Consider the following 17,448-nt stretch of genomic DNA (forward strand, 5'->3'; position numbering starts at 1 on the left):
CCCGTGACCCTGTGTTCGGATTCAGCGGGTTGGAAAATGGATGGATGGATGATGTGTCATATTTTACATACTATGACAGATTATAAAAGGAATTAAGGACAGAAATTGCTTCTGGACTCGCTGCAGCTGTTAACCCTTCATAAGGCACCACTACATCAGAAAAAGAGGCAAGCATGACTGCACTAGTAGACTGGCACTCAAACATTAAGTGTGAAATGGTGCAGCGATGGGATCAGTGACTGTCATTGGCCAATTTGACATGGCTCACGACAAAAAGCCTCTTAATGTGACATCAGCTAAAAATGCTATGTCCCAGCCACCTTTAGTTTTTCTGGGCCAGCCAGCGAATGTTACATTTCATAAGGCAGCTGCATGGCAAGCTAAGTGAGAAGTGACATGACAACAGCGGCATTGCATAAAATGCTAGCAGCAGTAACCTGGAATCAATGGTGTGTACACAAGCAGGAAGAAAAACAATGGCAACAGGGAGAAAAAGTGGCACATAGCAGCAATACTGAAGTGGCCCATCTAAAGTTGGTCTCGTGATTTTGAGACGATGCATTGTGAACAAAAGTGAAAATCACAACCCAGATTCTTTTCTGTGGTGCTGTAGCTCATTTTTTAAGTTGTGAATCACAACGTTATCAACACAGTGCCTACTACTGACTTGCTGCGTGAGCCTAAACCCCTTGATTCATCGATGAAAAAACATACATAGACAATTTTAGTAGAATTCTGTACTTTTACACTTCAGGGTAGTGTCTGCTACAAATGACACTACACTGAACATCTTTGTTTTTGATGCACACACATTTACATGCACGAAATGTAGACACCGGCTCAGTCACTGATACATTCAGTCACAGTTTCACAGTCAGATTAGTAAATTAGGCAAAAGGACTCCAGACAATTTCCTGAGAACTTGCACTTAAACACAAACCTTTTAAGAGTGCACCCAAAGTCTCATCTACAATCTTAATGGCCAAGACACAAACTGATAGTATTCCTTTTGCTAAAATGGCTCAAGCTAACCCACTTCTGATCCACGTGAGAGACGTAACGAGGCATTTCTCAGCTCCCACACTGCTAACACAATCAGCCTGAACAAAATGATCAAAAGAGGGTGTTCTGGTCCAAAGTGTAGGGCTGAGCTCTGTGGAAAGCTCCCAAGTTTTAAGGCACTTGCAGATAAAAAAGAGGTGCAGTGAAAGGTGATGAAGGTCAGCATCAAGCATGGAGACCCACAGATAGGCTGACAGGCGACTGACAGCGATGTCCATAGATGTCCACCACATGAGTTCCGCTAACTGTGGGAATGGTGCACGGGACGTGCTTGCTGCTCTGGACCACATTTAAACCAGCAGAGCGCGCTTGGTTGCTGCATCCTCTGCTAAGAGCGATGGCCTTGCAGGATTCATGGATTCTGTAGGAAACAGAGGTAAACAAGATTTAATTACTAAAACCCATTTCTTCTACTGGTCTGAGTGGTTAAACAAATGTCACCAGAAATTCAGATGTTGAAGTTAAATCAATGTGCAATACAGAGCCAGTGCCCTTGAGACTGAACACACAGAACCCAGTGCAGATCCTGGCTGTAAAAGCACCGTGTCTGTTCACCTCCCGAACCTGCTACTTAAACCCATGTGTCACAGTCTGACATTATCTGACTACTGCAGACATTATTGTTATGGCAGACCTGCAGAAGCCTCGGTTGTCAATCCCTGTGTCATTCAGCAGCCTGGCCTCATGCTTTTTGGCTTTGTTATTGTTGTTGTTGCTGCCTTCTTTACTCGTATGGAATTCTTCTGTGCACTCTTCTAGGTGACTGCTCTCATTTTGGTGACACTGCTGCACATCCCTGGAAGGAAAAGCAGATGTGTAGCTTTTTGCTTGTGTGTTACCTTATTTCTGCAAAGAATCCCCAGGAGACACCCAGGTTAGCTCTTCACACTTACCTTTCACTCCTTTGTCTCTCTCTCTTTTTAATAAAATTCAGCAGCCAACAGGTGAGGAAAGCCACAGACAGGAGGAGAATAATGGCAGAGCTCACGATGGAAGCAATCACTGCCACCTTAAACCCCAAATCTTCAAATCTGGAAAGTTCTGCAATGAAACAACATGGCCCGAAACACAGCAAAAGGTCAAACCCACATACAGGATTAAAGATCCTGAACATGGATGGCCATTAAAACATCTGAAAATAGGCAACATACCAACTGATGTCAACTGTGGACTTCAGTAGAATGTGCACACTCAAAACATAAAACACACAAGTATGGACACACAACACGGATATACAGACGGGCATGGCTAAATATGAAAATGTATTTAAACAAACAAATGTCCACAGAGACACAAACGTTGTCATGTGGGAAAACCAGGCACGTTTGGACTCTCCTCCGTATACAGTGGCCGATAAACAAGGACCCAGCTTCATGTACTTTACTTGGCTCACTCATTAAGCTTTTTTATGGCCTTTGTTTCAATTACTTTGTCATTTTTTTTACCCTTATAAATTCTTAAGCTATAATCTGTCTTTAGTAGATTTTTTTTGGTAATGGTGCCAGCCACTCTTGACTCAATACGTATGACCAACTCCTCTTCTCGATTGGTTAGGTGTAAACATTAGAACAATCTAGACGAGAACAGGCCATTTAGCCCAACAAAGCTCGCCAGTCCTATCCACTTATTTCTTCCAAAAAAAACATCGTTGAGTTTTGAACGTCCCAAAAGTTTTACTGTCTACCACACTACTTGGTAGCGTATTCCTTATTCTATTGTTCTTTGTGTAAAGAAAAACTTCCTAATGTTTGTGCGAAATTTACTCAAGTTTCCAACTGTGTCCCCATGTTCTTGATGAACTCATTTTAAAAGAACCGTCTCGATCCACTGTACTAATTCCCTTCATAATTTTAAACACTTCAGTCTTGTCACCTCTTAATCGTTTGCTTAAACTGTACAGGCTCAGCTCTTTTAATCTTTCCTCACAACTCATCCCCTGTAGCCCCTGAATCAGCCTAGTCGCTCTTCTCTGGACCTTTTCTAGTGCTGCTATGTCCTTTTTGTAGCCTGCAGACCAAAACTGCACTGGAAAGGAAAAAAATAAAGACTCCACATCACTGGGGCTGAGTATACTACAGTGGAGATACAGACACCTCCAGATTTACTTTCTAGGTGTCAATCCTCTCTCCGGAAATCCAACAAAGGGAATGGGGACCACATCAGCAGCATATATACAATAAGAAATAGAGGGACACAAAGCTTATGTGGACAGACTGGAGCTGCCAGCAAGTGTTGGCTAAATGAGGCAGACTGCGGTATTTTTGACTAACCTTATAAGATGTAAAAATGTAAAGAAACATGAATTTAACATCAGCTGTCTGTCAGCATCAATCCACATTTCAGCTGCAGGGGACATTAAGGTGGGATACACTAGAGGTTACACTTACTATAATTTAAAAATGCTCCATCCAAAAATGACTTTTTTATCTGTTGCTTAACCTGTGTTGTTTGTAGAAATAGCTGAGAAAATTGTTAACCTTCTATTTTCATTGAGAACGGAGATCACAAAGTTTAAGCTTTAATGAAGGTCTGCGGGCCAATAATGAACAACAGTAAACAATATTAAATCAACTTTGTGTTACTCATGTCGCATAATCCACTTGTCACTTATATGCTCATAATATCTAAAGTGCATGCATTTTTCTGCTAAAATATTGTTACATAACTACCTCTGGAAAATCAGAGTAGCACATGAACAAGACGTTTGTTCAAATGAGATTGAGACTCGCCAGTGAATGAAGGGGAGATCCAGATCCCCTGCTTCCTACTCGGAGTTTAAAGAAGCATGCATTTAGCGATATTTTAGGAAAAAACATGCAAGTTGTTTGGATATTGATAGAATACTAGGGGGCTTTGCCCCCTGCTCGCTTCGCTCACCATCCCCTGTGCCTGCGCTACGTATTAGCCTGTTTGCGGTTCTGCCGCTCACGTATGGAGATGCGGATGTACAATTTACTAACTATTTTGCATTACAGCAAGTATTTAACCATATTAAATAATATTAAAACATAATAATTTGAATGTTGCGTTATAGTTATTTGTTGAGTAATACGATTTTCTTCTGTATGGCTTTGAAATGAACACTTTTACTGTAAAACTTAAAAACAATTTTTTAAATTAAATTTTTGTCAATATTGCATTGAATTGCGATTCTGTGTTTGGAATTTCATCGTGACAACGCCACGTATAACTGCCTGTGATTGCATTTTGTTTCTTTCTCTCTATTAAATAAAACGACTTTTTCATATGTTTGGCTCCGAGATTTGTAGATTGTCTTTGCAAAAGCTATTCTAATGGGAAACTGTTAGCGTTTTAATATGAACGGCATATCAAGATCTCCTTTGTTGTCTAATGTTATCCCCTGAAGTTGTACTACGTTAACTTTCTTGGGCACATCCTTTTCTCTACAGTAATTTGTGCAGAGGAAGACTGGACGGTGTTACCAGTTGTAGATATTCTTCATGATATTGTAAGTTGATGTTTTCATCTTCCGCATGATCACCACCAACTGTTTCAGCATAGTGTATTGATACGCATTTAACCAATCTGCCGTGTAACCAATCGTCATTTTTGGAGTTAATTCGCTTGACATCGTCGTTTCTCGGTGCTAGGATTGCCCGTGTGCTCATTTTTACTGTTGATAACCATTTGTGATGAAATGTCTCTTCTCGTTGGAGCAAGAACTGTGTCTGTCAAAGCATTCACACGAATGAGAGGTGAGAGTACCGTGTGGTGGTTTTCTATGGTTGAGAGGAGGGCGTGACCTGAAAACATCTCATGGCCAAAGTCTCGACTCGCAGGACTTGAAAAAATCTTCCAAAAAGTCTTGTCTCGTTGCAGGACTTTTATTATTATAATAGATAGATAGGTGTCTGTATAACTGACGTGGATTACATGACACGAAAGACTTGTGATTGTTTCATTAATGGTTTACTGTTGTTTAAAATTGTTCTTATTGGCCCCCAGCGGCCCCTACTGAAGCCACCTTGTGATCACTGTTCTTCATGAAAACATGATATTAAAAAGTATTTCTGGTCATCACTACTTAACAAGTATGTAACAGATTTAATAAAAAACTAGGGGGCTTTGCCCCCTGCTCGCTTCGCTCGCCAACCCCTGTGTTTGGTTTACCGGATATACAATTTATTTTCTGTATAGCCCAAAATCACACAAGTGGTGCCGTAATGGGCTTTAACAGGCCCTGCCTCTTGACAGCCCCCCAGCCTCGACCCTCTAAGAAGACCAGAAAAAAACCCTTGTAGGGAAAAAAATGGAAGAAACCTAGGGAAAGGCAGTTCAAAGAGAGACCCCTTTCCAGGTAGGTTGGGCGTGCAGTGGGTGTCAAAAAGAAGGGGGTCAATACAATACAATACAATACATAGAACAGAATAAATCCTCAATACAGTATAAAAATAAAAATTCTAGAAGTACGGAGTAGAATTTCACATTAGATGATATCACATAATATGATTTGGATTTGTTTTAAGTCCTGGAGACCTCATTCATCAAGCTGCCTCCCCCATTTTGCCATACCACATCTGAAATAGCGCTAATCCGATGAAAGGACCCCTCATTCCCACATCCCCATTCATCAGGGATGACTTTACCTTAGGCAGGCAATCTACAATTTAAAGAGATTGTTATTTTCTTGTGAATTGTTACATATGCATTAATTTCATTTTTACTTTAAAAACTTTTGTAAAAACAATACTGGTTTCTTTATTTCCTGCCCCGTGCGAGGTTCCATCTCTTTCTTCCCAGACGTATAATGCTGCTCATGTTGTGAAGGGTGTTGCGACTGAAGGTACGCTAAGGATATGCCTTTGGATCATTTACTGTCTTTTTGCTGCTTGCTAGCTGCCTCTTCTGCCTGTCGCATGTCGTTGTTTTCAGAGCTCGGAGCACATGATGCTTGCCTGCCAAAAGCAATCCAACAACTGCTAGATTAGAGGTCTGTTGATTTGTTTTAAATGATGGCTCACTGCCTGGTCTCGCATGACGTTGTAAAAGCAATACCTGTCTTTTATTACTGGCCCCAGGCGTGGTTGAATTCTTTCTTGTAGGATGTATAACGCTGCTCGCGTTCGGTTGGGGTAGCTGCTGTCGCGCTGCCCTTCGATCTTTTTAAAGCCTGTACAGCTGCTGTCCTTTTTGCTATGGCCCTGGGTCAATCTCTTGGCACCAAGTCTCATGTTTATGGTCCCCGCAAGACGCACCGTGGCAAGTCTCCTTGGTCTCGCGGATCTTTAAAATGTCTTTTGAGATTATCACGTATTGTAGCCTTGCATTTGCTTTCCATTCCAGGATTTTCTTTTATATATAGAGAGATATATCACTTTTTTGGGTGGAGTATTCCTTTAATAAGCTGACAGGCACATGGCCTTTTAAATTAAAATCAGAGATTGTAGGATGTGAATGTCTAGAGGGCAGCATCATGTGCCAGGTTCTAGTTGCCTGATTTACTGGACTAGTGATTTATCATCTCATCCCACAATAGAGCATAAAAGTAGGTCAGGTATAATTTTAAAAGTCATCTTGAAGTTAGTTTGAATGGAACAAAGGTGCAACATCAGGACTGAAGAAAAACCCAGGATGAAAGTGCCATGTCTTTACTTCGGACAGACCTCTTAAGATTTATTTTAGAAAGAAGTGACTAATACGTACAGTAATAGATGTTTGAATGCAAACATAATGGAACCACACCGTAAGAAAGCGGGTGCATTTACATGAGCTTTACTTCACAAAAACCCAGTTTCTAAAATGTCATGTGAACCCTTATCCTGGTTAGCGGACCTGGTTTATTGGTCCCTGAGAAAGCAGATGAACTTGATTACCCCGTTTATGAAGCCGCGTAAACCCTTAAGCGCATTACAGTTAAGGATGTTACACTCTGAGCATAGGACTTGCACTCTCTGTCCGCCTGCGGATGTGTTTGCTTTGCACACATATTTGCAGCCACGGGTCGAGAACAGTGGATGCGTCCACAGGATAAATTTTCTGAGGCAAATGCTCAGGCAATCAAATTATTCTTTCTCCCCACTAACGTCAATATTTCAGAAATCCCTACATTTCTGTTGATAAACTGAATGTACAGTGCTAGGCTCAGCAGCATAATCTTGAGAGCAGTTCAACATGTTAAAGGTATGTAGTCCAAATACATTTTAAAGTAACGAGTAACCTAATCCAATACTTGTTTTTATTGAAGTAAAAATACCTTTGTTATCATTATTATTATTATTATTATTATCTTAGCAGCAGTGGATATAAGGCAAGGAGCACACCTGCCGTTACACTCGTCCTTTGCAGAAGTCAATCGCTTAGCCAGAGAATACTGCGCTGCATGCAGTCCGGTAACAGAAACATTAATAAAGTGTCACTTTAGCTTTCAACCACCTACTCACTACAGATACGTTGAAACAGTGTGATCGAGTGACAAAAACGTTGAATCTTCAAAGGCTCAGATGTGAAAAGGAGATGGAAGTAATTTACTTTAGTGCACCCGAAGGGCTAAACATATTTATAAAACACAAGAAAATAAATGACCACAGGCTCCATGCTTGTGTTTGGATTCATGACGGCCAGTGATGATGTTTAACTCGTTTTCTGTACAGTTTAATGATGTCAGGGAGTTTTGCCAAATGTGAATTCTGCCTTAATCAGGTTACAGTTTTGTGTGTGCGAGTAGCAAATAAATACACTTTGTGTGCTCATTCTGTCACTACCCACCCTCCATTTATACAGCTAGCACTTGATGTTGATTGACAACAGCTTTTATGTCACGCACACAACATCGTCACCATCTGATTCCACATCTAAACTTCACTGCTGTGATGAAGCAAGTTCTGTTTCATTCCTCTCATTCATAGGATCTCTTTAGATGTCCTGTGCTAGCCCTCCTCAAATCCGTTAAACTTTCATCTTTGTACTTGTTCTTCACAAGGCCTTAGTCCATACTGTGTAATGTCCCATGCCTGGTCATGTAAAAGTATTTATGCTGGAACTGAAAACCAAGAGACTTTCAAGTTCTCAACACAAATTCCTTGATAAAATGACTGATCCCTTGTGCTCATTTTATGGTAATGTTGGAATGCTGGCTGTTTTCAAGTAGAGCTGAATTAGCACCACACCATTTAATATACATTTAACTCTCAGTTTATATAAAACTAGACAAAGAGCCCATTTCGACAACGTAAGATGAAACAGGCACGAGTGGAATAGTAATAAGTATAAGCACCACAAACCTGATATAGGTGTATTGAATGAATGCGTAATTAGGCCTTGAGCTGTAGTCAAAATCGCCTTTCAGGCCTCTAGAGCTTTAATCGAAGTCACCTTTCTCTTTGAATTTTTGCGGCTGTAAATCTGCCGCCTCCCGCGATGTTGGGGTTGGATGTCGTTCGAAGTCACCTTTCTCTTTGAATTTTTGCGGCTGTAAATCCGCCGCCTCCCGCGATGTTGGGGTTGGATGTCGTTCGAAGTCGCCTTTCTCTTTGAATTTTTGCGGCTGTAAATCCGCCGCCTCCCGCGATGTTGGGGTTGGATGTCGTTCGAAGTCACCTTTCTCTTTGAATTTTTGCGGCTGTAAATCCGCCGCCTCCCGCGATGTTGGGGTTGGATGTCGTTTGAAGTCACCTTTCTCTTTGAATTTTTGCGGCTGTAAATCCGCCGCCTCCCGCGATGTTGGGGTTGGATGTCATTCGAAGTCGCCTTTCTCTTTGAATTTTTGCGGCTGTAAATCCGCCGCCTCCCGCGATGTTGGGGTTGGATGTCGTTCGAAGTCACCTTTCTCTTTGAATTTTTGCGGCTGTAAATCCGCCGCCTCCCGCGATGTTGGGGTTGGATGTCGTTCGAAGTCGCCTTTCTGTTTGAATTCTCGCAGCTGTAAATCCACCGTCTGCTGCGATGTCGGTCTCGTAAGGTTTTTCGGGCAGCTGCGCAGAAGGCGACTGCGCATTCGGCTTCGGACGTGAGTGAGTGAGGAGACTGGCAAATTATGTATTAAGATATTTTTTTAAACTCTTGTTATAAAATTTTCTACATTTTTTAGCCAAAGAAAGTCGGTCAGTCAGTCAGTCATTGTCCAACCCGCTATATTCTAACACAGGGTCACGGGGGTCGGCTGGAGCCAATCCCAGCCAGCATAGGGCGCAAGGCAGGAAACAATCCCCGGGCAGGGTGCCAGCCCACCACAGGGCACACACACATCAAGCACACACTAGGGACAATTTAGCATCGCCAATGCACCTAACCTGCATGTCTTTGGACTGTGGGAGGAAACCCACGCAGACACGGGGAGAACATGCAAACTCCACGCAGGGGGGACCAGGGAAGTGAACCCGGGTCTCCTTACTACGAGGTAGCAGCGCTACCACTGTGCCATCATGCTGCCCCGCCAAAGAAAGTGCTTATATGAAATGATTCACTCCATAACTCTGAGTTGGGTCACGTGGGCTTGAGAATGTTTTGTTAGGTAAAGCTAAAACAGCTGCTGGTTCAAAGGTCCTTCTCCCAATTCCCAAAATGTTGGTGTACTCAATATAAAAGAAAACAAAGTCTCCGCATTCGACCAATTTGAGGTGGGCTTTTGAGTTTGTGGTTAACCATAGGACAAGTCTTATCTTGTTGTGCCCAGCTTTGTGGGTTATCTTTTGATATCAGGTCCCAGCCTTTCTCAATATCCCCTATGCCCTTTGTGCTTCCTGCATTGGTGACCTCTGTGTACATTTTACACAAAGTTTTCTGCAACACTACATTTTGTCTTAGTCGCCTTGTACTGACCTGTACAACTATTTATCCTCTCTCTCTGCTTCTCTTTCAGAAATGATGGATCAAATAATGAAAAATAGCTGCATTTGACTTTCACATTTATTGAAACTACAAATGCTCACAGACACCTAACTGATGGTGGACACAACGGGCTACTGACACAAAGCTTTATAATTTGTAACTGCACTCTCTTCTCTTACAGATCTCATGCATTGTGGGTGCCAACATGTCCTGATAGCAATATATATATATATATATATATATATATATATATATATATATATATATATATATATATATATATATATATATATATAAATACTTTTTAAATACCATGCTTATATTAAATTAAAAAGTGTACTAAAAGTAAAAAAATAAGTCTCTCATATATCACTCGTAAAATAAAAGATGGGCTCTTTTGCTAAGATTTTAGTGTTTTTCAAATGTTGATTGATGAAAAGCACCCACGCTTTTATTTTACGAGTGATGTATGAGAGACTTATTTTTTACTTTTTAGAACACTTTTTAACTTAATATAAGCGGTATTTTATATATTTTATTTTCAACTTTTTAGTCTTTTGTAATCAATATTTCGCCCTTCCTGGAATTTGTTTCCTGCTTTTCGCCCTGTGCTGTCTGGGATTGGCTCCAGCAGACCCCCGTGACCCTGTGTTAGGATATAGCGAGTTGGCCAATGACTGACTGACTATTTTCACACTTCCTTTAATATTCTTATCCGTTACTAACGTTTAACTATTCCTCATATGAAAATTTCATTTCTTAATTAACGTGGATTAATTGATCAATTAGTGAAACTGATTATTGATTCATCGGAAGTGAGTAAGTGTGCAAAATTTCAACTCATTTGGACAATAGGAAGTGGCTTAAATATCAATTACAAGATGTGTACCAGACAACAAACAGGTGAAGTTAAAATAAGCGTGGTAATAATAAAATAATAAAACACACACAACAAGGTAGTAATTTTGGTCCACACCTAGTTGGTGGGATTAGTTTGACACACGCACGCACACACACACGTAGCAACAAAACAGACACGGTTGAAATGAGTCCATGTAGGCCACTGACACTTAACCTGCAGTCACCAAATGATTGCATTGGAATCGCCGCAGAATGAGTTACACAAGGAGAAGATGAACTCGAATCATCTCGTCTCCATTTAGAAAGGGTAAAGGAACCCCAAGTGTACATGCACTTTCCCTCAACTCAGACCATAACCATGTATATAGTTTTATTTCTTTGCCTTACTCATACGTACTAGGGTGTTGTACCGTGTTAGCCATTCATTATTAATGTGGTGAGAAGTTTTGCTCGATTTCTCGCCTTATTCATAATAAAGACACCCACAGTGCAGAGTGATCCGAGTTGATATCATCAGGTGTTTGCAGGCCAATCTGTGCCAGCAGCTCTACCATTTCTCCTTTGTACCACTGCTAACAGTATACCAAATACAGTATTCCACGGTGCTCTCACACACCCCCCAGACTTTGACATCCATTCTAAATGCAGTCATGGTTATTCTTGGTTATTCGGTGAGCTTCAGCTACATCTTGAAATAAAGGAATGTGAAAAGGGGCGATGCTTTAACGATCCACCTTGCTTCTATCTACTGACAGGTCATGCCAAATATATTTAGTTGGTTGATACCGTCTCGTGCAGGCACATAGGGTACTGCTGGAAGGCTCTAGTGATGGTAATTCCCTACTGCGCCTGGGGTAGGCGCTGTGTGCTAATGCCTTTTTTCTTCCTCCCTCTGCACACCAGACGATTGACAGCTTTACCACCAGCAACGTCACTTCCAGTGTCCATCCACTGGATCCCATCTGTTCCTGTCAGAATGACGCAAAACCAGAAGATCTGCCGTCTCGTGCCAGCTCTTTTATGGACTCGTGTCTGTGAAGATGTTTCCGCAATTGTTGCATGTTTTTCTTTGTTTACAATCTTTCAATTATCTGGCATTACCAGGCTGGTACCCCAAATCTTGATCATGGTCTTGTCTTTCTCTTAAAATACTTGACTTCAGCAGTAAAGCAACCATCATGCTTGATTTGTAATCTAATTTCCTAATACAGGGCCCAATACTTTCCTGGGATTAAAATGGAATGAAGCAAAAATAGCCTGGGGTATGTCGGTCCATCATATGTCACATTCACATACAGCACTTGCTCATTCTGGGCCAATTTAGTTTCATCATTCAAAGGGACAGCATCTTTGTGGACTATGTGGAGAACCCAAACCTCATGAGATGGCTGTGAACATGGAGAGAATGTGCAAACCACGTACAGAAGGCACGCAAAATGAAAATTAAACTGGGATCAGAACCTGCGAAGTGGCCACACTACCTAGGGGGCCCCAAATTATTTCCACTGTACAGTAACCACTTAAACACAGCAGGTGGAGCTCATTGTTCACCTAGCATTTGAATCCAATTGTTTTTAATGCTAATATTTTTATCTCAAATTCAAATACAGCAGATGGCATGTCACTGGTTTAATTATGAAAGAGGCAGAGTTTGAATACAAAGAAACAGAATAATCGATCATGTAAGCTTAGAATCATTGACAAGAAAGAGCTTTTATAGGGAGTCCTTGAATTCTTTTATCTGACAAAGAGTTACGGCAGCCCATGGCGCGTATGTAGTGTGGCAGATCGAGTCCATTGGACCAGCATGGCATCACCATTGAATGAGGTCACTTAAGAGTCATGTAACTGCTCAATGCTGATTACTTGCAACACCAAATTGGTTGGATTAGCTCGTCAAGCCTTGAACTTCATAGACAGGTGTGTCCAATCCTGAGATATAAAGGTATTTAAGGAGGTCAATTGCAAGTTGGGCTTCCTTCCCTTTGACTCTCCTCTGAAGAGTGACAGCATGGGATCTTCAAAGCAACTCACCAAAGATCTGAAAACAAAGATTGTTCAGTCTCCTGGTTTAGGGGAAGGCTACAAAAAGCTATCTCAGAGGTTTAAACTGTCAGTTTCAACTGTAAGGAATGTAATCAGGAAATGGAAGGCCACAGGCACAGTTGCTGTTAAACCCAGCAGGTCTGGCAGGCCAAGAAAAATACAGGGGCGGCATATGAGCAGGATTGTGAGAATGGTTACAGACAACCCACAGATCACCTCCAAAGACCTGCAAGAACATCTTGCTGCAGATGGTGTATCTGTACATCGTTCTACAATTCAGCACAATTTGCACAAAGAACATCTGTATGGCAGGGTGATGAGAAAGAAGCCCTTTCTGCACTCACGCCACAAACAGAGTCGCTTATTGTATGCAAATGCTCATTTAGACAAGCCAGATTAATTTTGGAACAAAGTGCTTTGGACTGATGACACAAAAATTGAGTTATTTGGTCATAACAAAAAGCTCTTTGCATGGCGGAAGAAGAACACCGCATTCCAAGAAAAATACCTGCTACCTACTGTCAAATTTGGTGGAGGTTCCATCATGCTGTGGGGCTGTGTGGCTAGTTCAGGGACTGGGGCCCTTGTTAAAGTCGAGGGTCGGATGAATTCAACCCAATATCAACAAATTCTTCAGGATAATGTTCAAGCAATAAACATAAAACGCACTAACATGTCCATGGCTGTGAGAGAGCAGAGAATGGAAGGCTTTTAGTTTTAGAAAACTGTAACTCAGAAGGTCTTCCCCATTGTATTTTATCACTGCAGTTAATGAATGCGCGATCAGTTTAATGTCATCCGGACTGAAAATGACTTTGGTTACCTCCAGGCCCTCTGCTCGGGGAGCAGCTGCACTAGCTGGCCTGCCCACCCATCCACCCACACCCTTGTGCAGCCATCCACCTCAGGGTGCCCACTTCCCTTTCAGGAGGCTTCTTCCCTACTTGAGATTGCTCAGCATGCTTACAACGTCCCCCGAGTGCCTCTCGTTTACTTCCTCTCTGGTCACTTTACTCCCATGGCTTATTCATCATTTGTATGCTTGAAGGGATGTGCCAAGGCATTTTGCATCTCTTGTGCTAGAGATCACAATGACATGTACTCTATATAACAAGGGAATATGAATAACACTTCCATTGGATCATATAATGTGTCCCCGATCTTACAGAGGGAATCTTCAAAACGAAAGGTACACAGCAATGTGTCTTTATTTGATAGAGCAGGTTTCCTGCAGGGTAGGGTGCAGCGTACCAGGCCACACAAAAGGGTCTCCCGCTAGGGGTGCTGCACAGCGTACCAGGCTGTGTGAAACAAGCCAACCAGGAGTGAAGATAAACTACAGAAAACAGGACCCCCTTACTAATTTGCGCTTGGCAGACTTTAATGGGTGTGTTCCACAACCCGTGCCAAGCTGTGATTGCCTATTATTAGCATTTTCTTCCACAAGTCTATTTCTGAAACATTCAAATAACAAGAAACACCTTTTTAAAAAGAGAAAAAAAAGCACGAAAAACTTGATACATCAAAAACGTTCAGTAACTGGAAATGCAAGATGCCAATAGTCGGCTCGGGGCAGTGATGACTACACAGAGAATGGCACAACTCGGTGCACCATTGAACTTACGTCTGCAGGTGGGGACGTCCCCTGTCCAAACTGTCTGGTTGCCCTTCTGAATGCAGGAAATGACTTCTTTTCCCAGAAGCCTGTGCCTGACTGGACATTCAAATGTGATCACAGTACCAATGCTGGTGCCATTCCCTTCAGTGACCTCAAAGCTCCCGAGATGAGGGGCCCATACAGGGCTGCATTGTCCTGCAAAACATAAGCAGTCATCGGAGATGAAGAAGGTAACACAAGTTAATGAACATCATGGAGTGGTTGTTTTACTCTGTTAATATTTCACTGAGATGGAATTCAGACAGAGGGAGGTTATGGAAGTATAATCCCACCATGAACAGACCATCCTCACCTGCAGAAGCCATGTCTCCAATGCAGCTATGGTCTTCTAAAGCTTGATGGCTCGCCCAAAAACCTTCAGAATATATACTGTATGCTCCTCAAGCCAGACCAGCTGGGCAAAATGACCTCCAAGCACATACAGGGTCAACCTTCACAGTGCTGAGCACCAGGCATCCTAGTTTGCTGGCATTATATCACTTGAGGTAAATTACTGACAAACTTGGCATTCTAGTCGCTCGGGTTAAAGTGTGAGCAGTGAGACGACGTCCATGCCATCAGACATCAACACAGACAGACGTTGTCAAGGGACTCCACTCTGCCAGTAAAGCCGAAGATCAAAGGCTCTCTGGCACAATTCCTCACAGTTTTTGTACCCGTCTTTTACTTTTTTATATTTGTGCATCCATTCACCTACAAAACCTGTGTAATCCAATTCAGTTTGGGCAGCATTGCAAACAAAGCAGAAACCAGCCTTAAATAGTCCACTGAAGATGAAGCTCAACAACACGGGTTCATTTAGAATTGCCATGCAAGCCAGAGAGCCAAAAGAAAACTCTAAGTAGACACTGGGAGAACATGCAAGCACCACAGAGAAAGTGACCACCAGGCCTGGGCTTGAACCCGATCTGCAGGAGCTGACCGATGTGCTGCTTTATTTCTTTTTAGTGGTGGCTTGTTTCACACCTTTGGCTGGACAGAGTCAATCTGGGCAGATACTACCGCTACGACACTATGTGGGTGAACCGGCAACTGGCAGACTGACCCTGTGAACCTAAGGGTCAACATACTGGTGGTAGACCAATACGTATTGAAAAGGCAGAGTGAAGCCAGTGGCCACAAAACTGCTTGAGGGCAAGTGTGTGGCTGTAGGCTGACTAAGAACGACGACTCCTTTTCAACATGCCAGTTGGGCACACTGCCACGATTTTGACTAAATTAGTTGGTGTCCTGCTGTGGAGCATCACATTAGCGGAAAATGCGGTTTGCAAATGTGCAGGTGACCCAGTGACAACGAGGGATAGATACATTCAAAATCGGAACCTGCGGGGTCCAATCCAAACATGCCCGCTACTGGTTAACCATTGCAGAGGCACCCAATTACAATTAGAACATGGAAGACCCCGACTTGCACACTACGACCCAGCACCACTAAACAGAGCCGCCCTCCCGATCCTGCTCGGCACCCCCTGACAAGCCTACTCGTCAGCCTGCAGGTTTAAATCGCCACAAGTTTGGCCGCTTGTGAACTGCAGGTAAATCGGACGTTTTAAAAAAAAGTTTGCATCCCGAACCGTGCGACAGCCCTGCCCACCTACACCTGACAAAAGTTACACCTTCAGCTCCGCCGGCTTGCCCAAATTCGCAATGGCGCCGCGGAAGGACCCTTTCCATTCCGAATAGCGTATCCAGCTCACCTGTGTGTTTGAGGGCAGAATTCCGGTGTTCAGAACCCACGATTGTGCTGGAGACATCAGCGAGGGATGCGGTGCCGTTGCTCATGTCGCACACGCCACTAAATAAAAAGCGGCGCGATCAATAGTGACGGTAAATCGAGAGGAAACGGCCACGGGCGCGCCGCAGCGGATACATCACGCCGCCACTTCCCCCTCGGAGTTTCGCCACTTGCGCTCGCGCTCCTCCTATCGCTTACAGAGGGCTGCGCGCGGGGTGGGGGTATGGATGGCACGGTGGGCTTTGAGACGCCGCTTGGGTTTTGCTCACCTTGCGCCGGCATCTCTCCGACTCGTCCTTCCTGTTCACGGTATTAACGTGGTGGGGCGCTCCGGACAACCTGCGTGCTTATCAAGAGAGAATCGGTGCAAGCCGTCCTTTTGTCTAGCAATTTAATTACCTAGGCATTGATTAAAAATAGAAGACATAAATCATATTAAATATACATAAAAATAAAACAAAGCTCCTTTAGGTTTGAGTAAATCAAGGTGTTCTGCAGCTACACAACACACAAATTTAGACGAATGTCAAGTTTATGCATAAAATTTCAACTAAACTTTTTTTGTACAGACTATATGTCCTAGTATACTATATGACTGACATTCGATCATGCGATCTACTAGGAAACTAATGAGGCTTAAGCTTCAGGGCCCCCAGAAGCGACTTTAGTGAACATTTCTTAAAAATTTTGGGCGTCTACTGTATGACAAAGGGTTTTTAAAAAATAATAATATAATCTAATTGAATACAAAATAATAGTTAATATACAAATTAAAAGGTAATTAAACTGTCATGTAGGCTAGCCATAAACAAAAAAAAATGTTCAAATTAAGGATGTTTCATTCTAGATAGAGATACTTTATTAATCCCAAAGGGAAATTCACAAATATGTAAAATATATATTCTAAATATGTAAATTAATTATAAATAATTTAAAACACTACTAACATATATGACAGAAATTACATTTTTGTTAAAATTACCTTAGGCTAGCCGTGATAAAAAATAAACAGAATACTTCCTTCCTTGCTTGCAGTCATTGTAAAGGACAACATTTCTGTAACCTTTCATTTGGACAAAAAAATCTTATTAAGATTTGTGATGTTCTGCCATATTGAAGAAAAGAACGGCGGTTACCCAGAACTTGTTGCTGGACCTCCCATTTCAGTTCAAGTTTCAGAGCCCCAAAAATGGCCTGCCACTGTTTGCGCGCCCATTCACTTTGGACTGCCCGAGTTTTAGCAGGTGTGTGTGACGATTGCAGAATAAATTCAAGTGTA

At 42.3% G+C, this 17,448-nt stretch overlaps 1 protein-coding gene across 2 annotated transcripts; it reads right to left on the reverse strand.

Moving 5' to 3' along the window:
• Positions 1-548: 548 nt before the first annotated feature.
• Positions 549-16,532, reverse strand: LOC114668917 (sushi domain-containing protein 3). Of its 2 annotated transcripts, none has more exons than XM_028824943.2 (5): positions 16,439-16,532; positions 14,381-14,569; positions 1,956-2,103; positions 1,697-1,858; positions 549-1,423 (listed from the first exon to the last, which is right to left on the reverse strand). In XM_028824943.2, the coding sequence occupies exons 1-5, from the start codon at positions 16,449-16,451 to the stop codon at positions 1,228-1,230; spliced, it is 708 nt and encodes a 235-aa protein (XP_028680776.1). In that variant the 5' UTR covers positions 16,452-16,532; the 3' UTR covers positions 549-1,227. The 2 variants fall into 2 exon arrangements, with proteins under 2 accessions (XP_028680776.1, XP_028680775.1); XM_028824942.2 differs by lacking the exon at positions 16,439-16,532 and adding an exon at positions 16,132-16,351.
• Positions 16,533-17,448: the final 916 nt, after the last annotated feature.

Source organism: Erpetoichthys calabaricus, chromosome 18 (genome assembly GCF_900747795.2).
Source record: "Erpetoichthys calabaricus chromosome 18, fErpCal1.3, whole genome shotgun sequence".
Lineage (NCBI taxonomy): Eukaryota > Metazoa > Chordata > Cladistia > Polypteriformes > Polypteridae > Erpetoichthys > Erpetoichthys calabaricus.

Coding starts and splice junctions, on each gene's coding strand:
- LOC114668917 (XM_028824942.2), bottom strand. CDS start 16,216: ATGAGCAACGGCACCGCATCCCTCGCTGATGTCTCCAGCACAATCGTG. Junction 14,570..16,131: donor TTCTGCCCTCAAACACACAG/GTGAGCTGGATA, acceptor TATGTTTTGCAG/GACAATGCAGCCCTGTATGG. Junction 1,859..1,955: donor GAGAGACAAAGGAGTGAAAG/GTAAGTGTGAAG, acceptor TTTTCCTTCCAG/GGATGTGCAGCAGTGTCACC.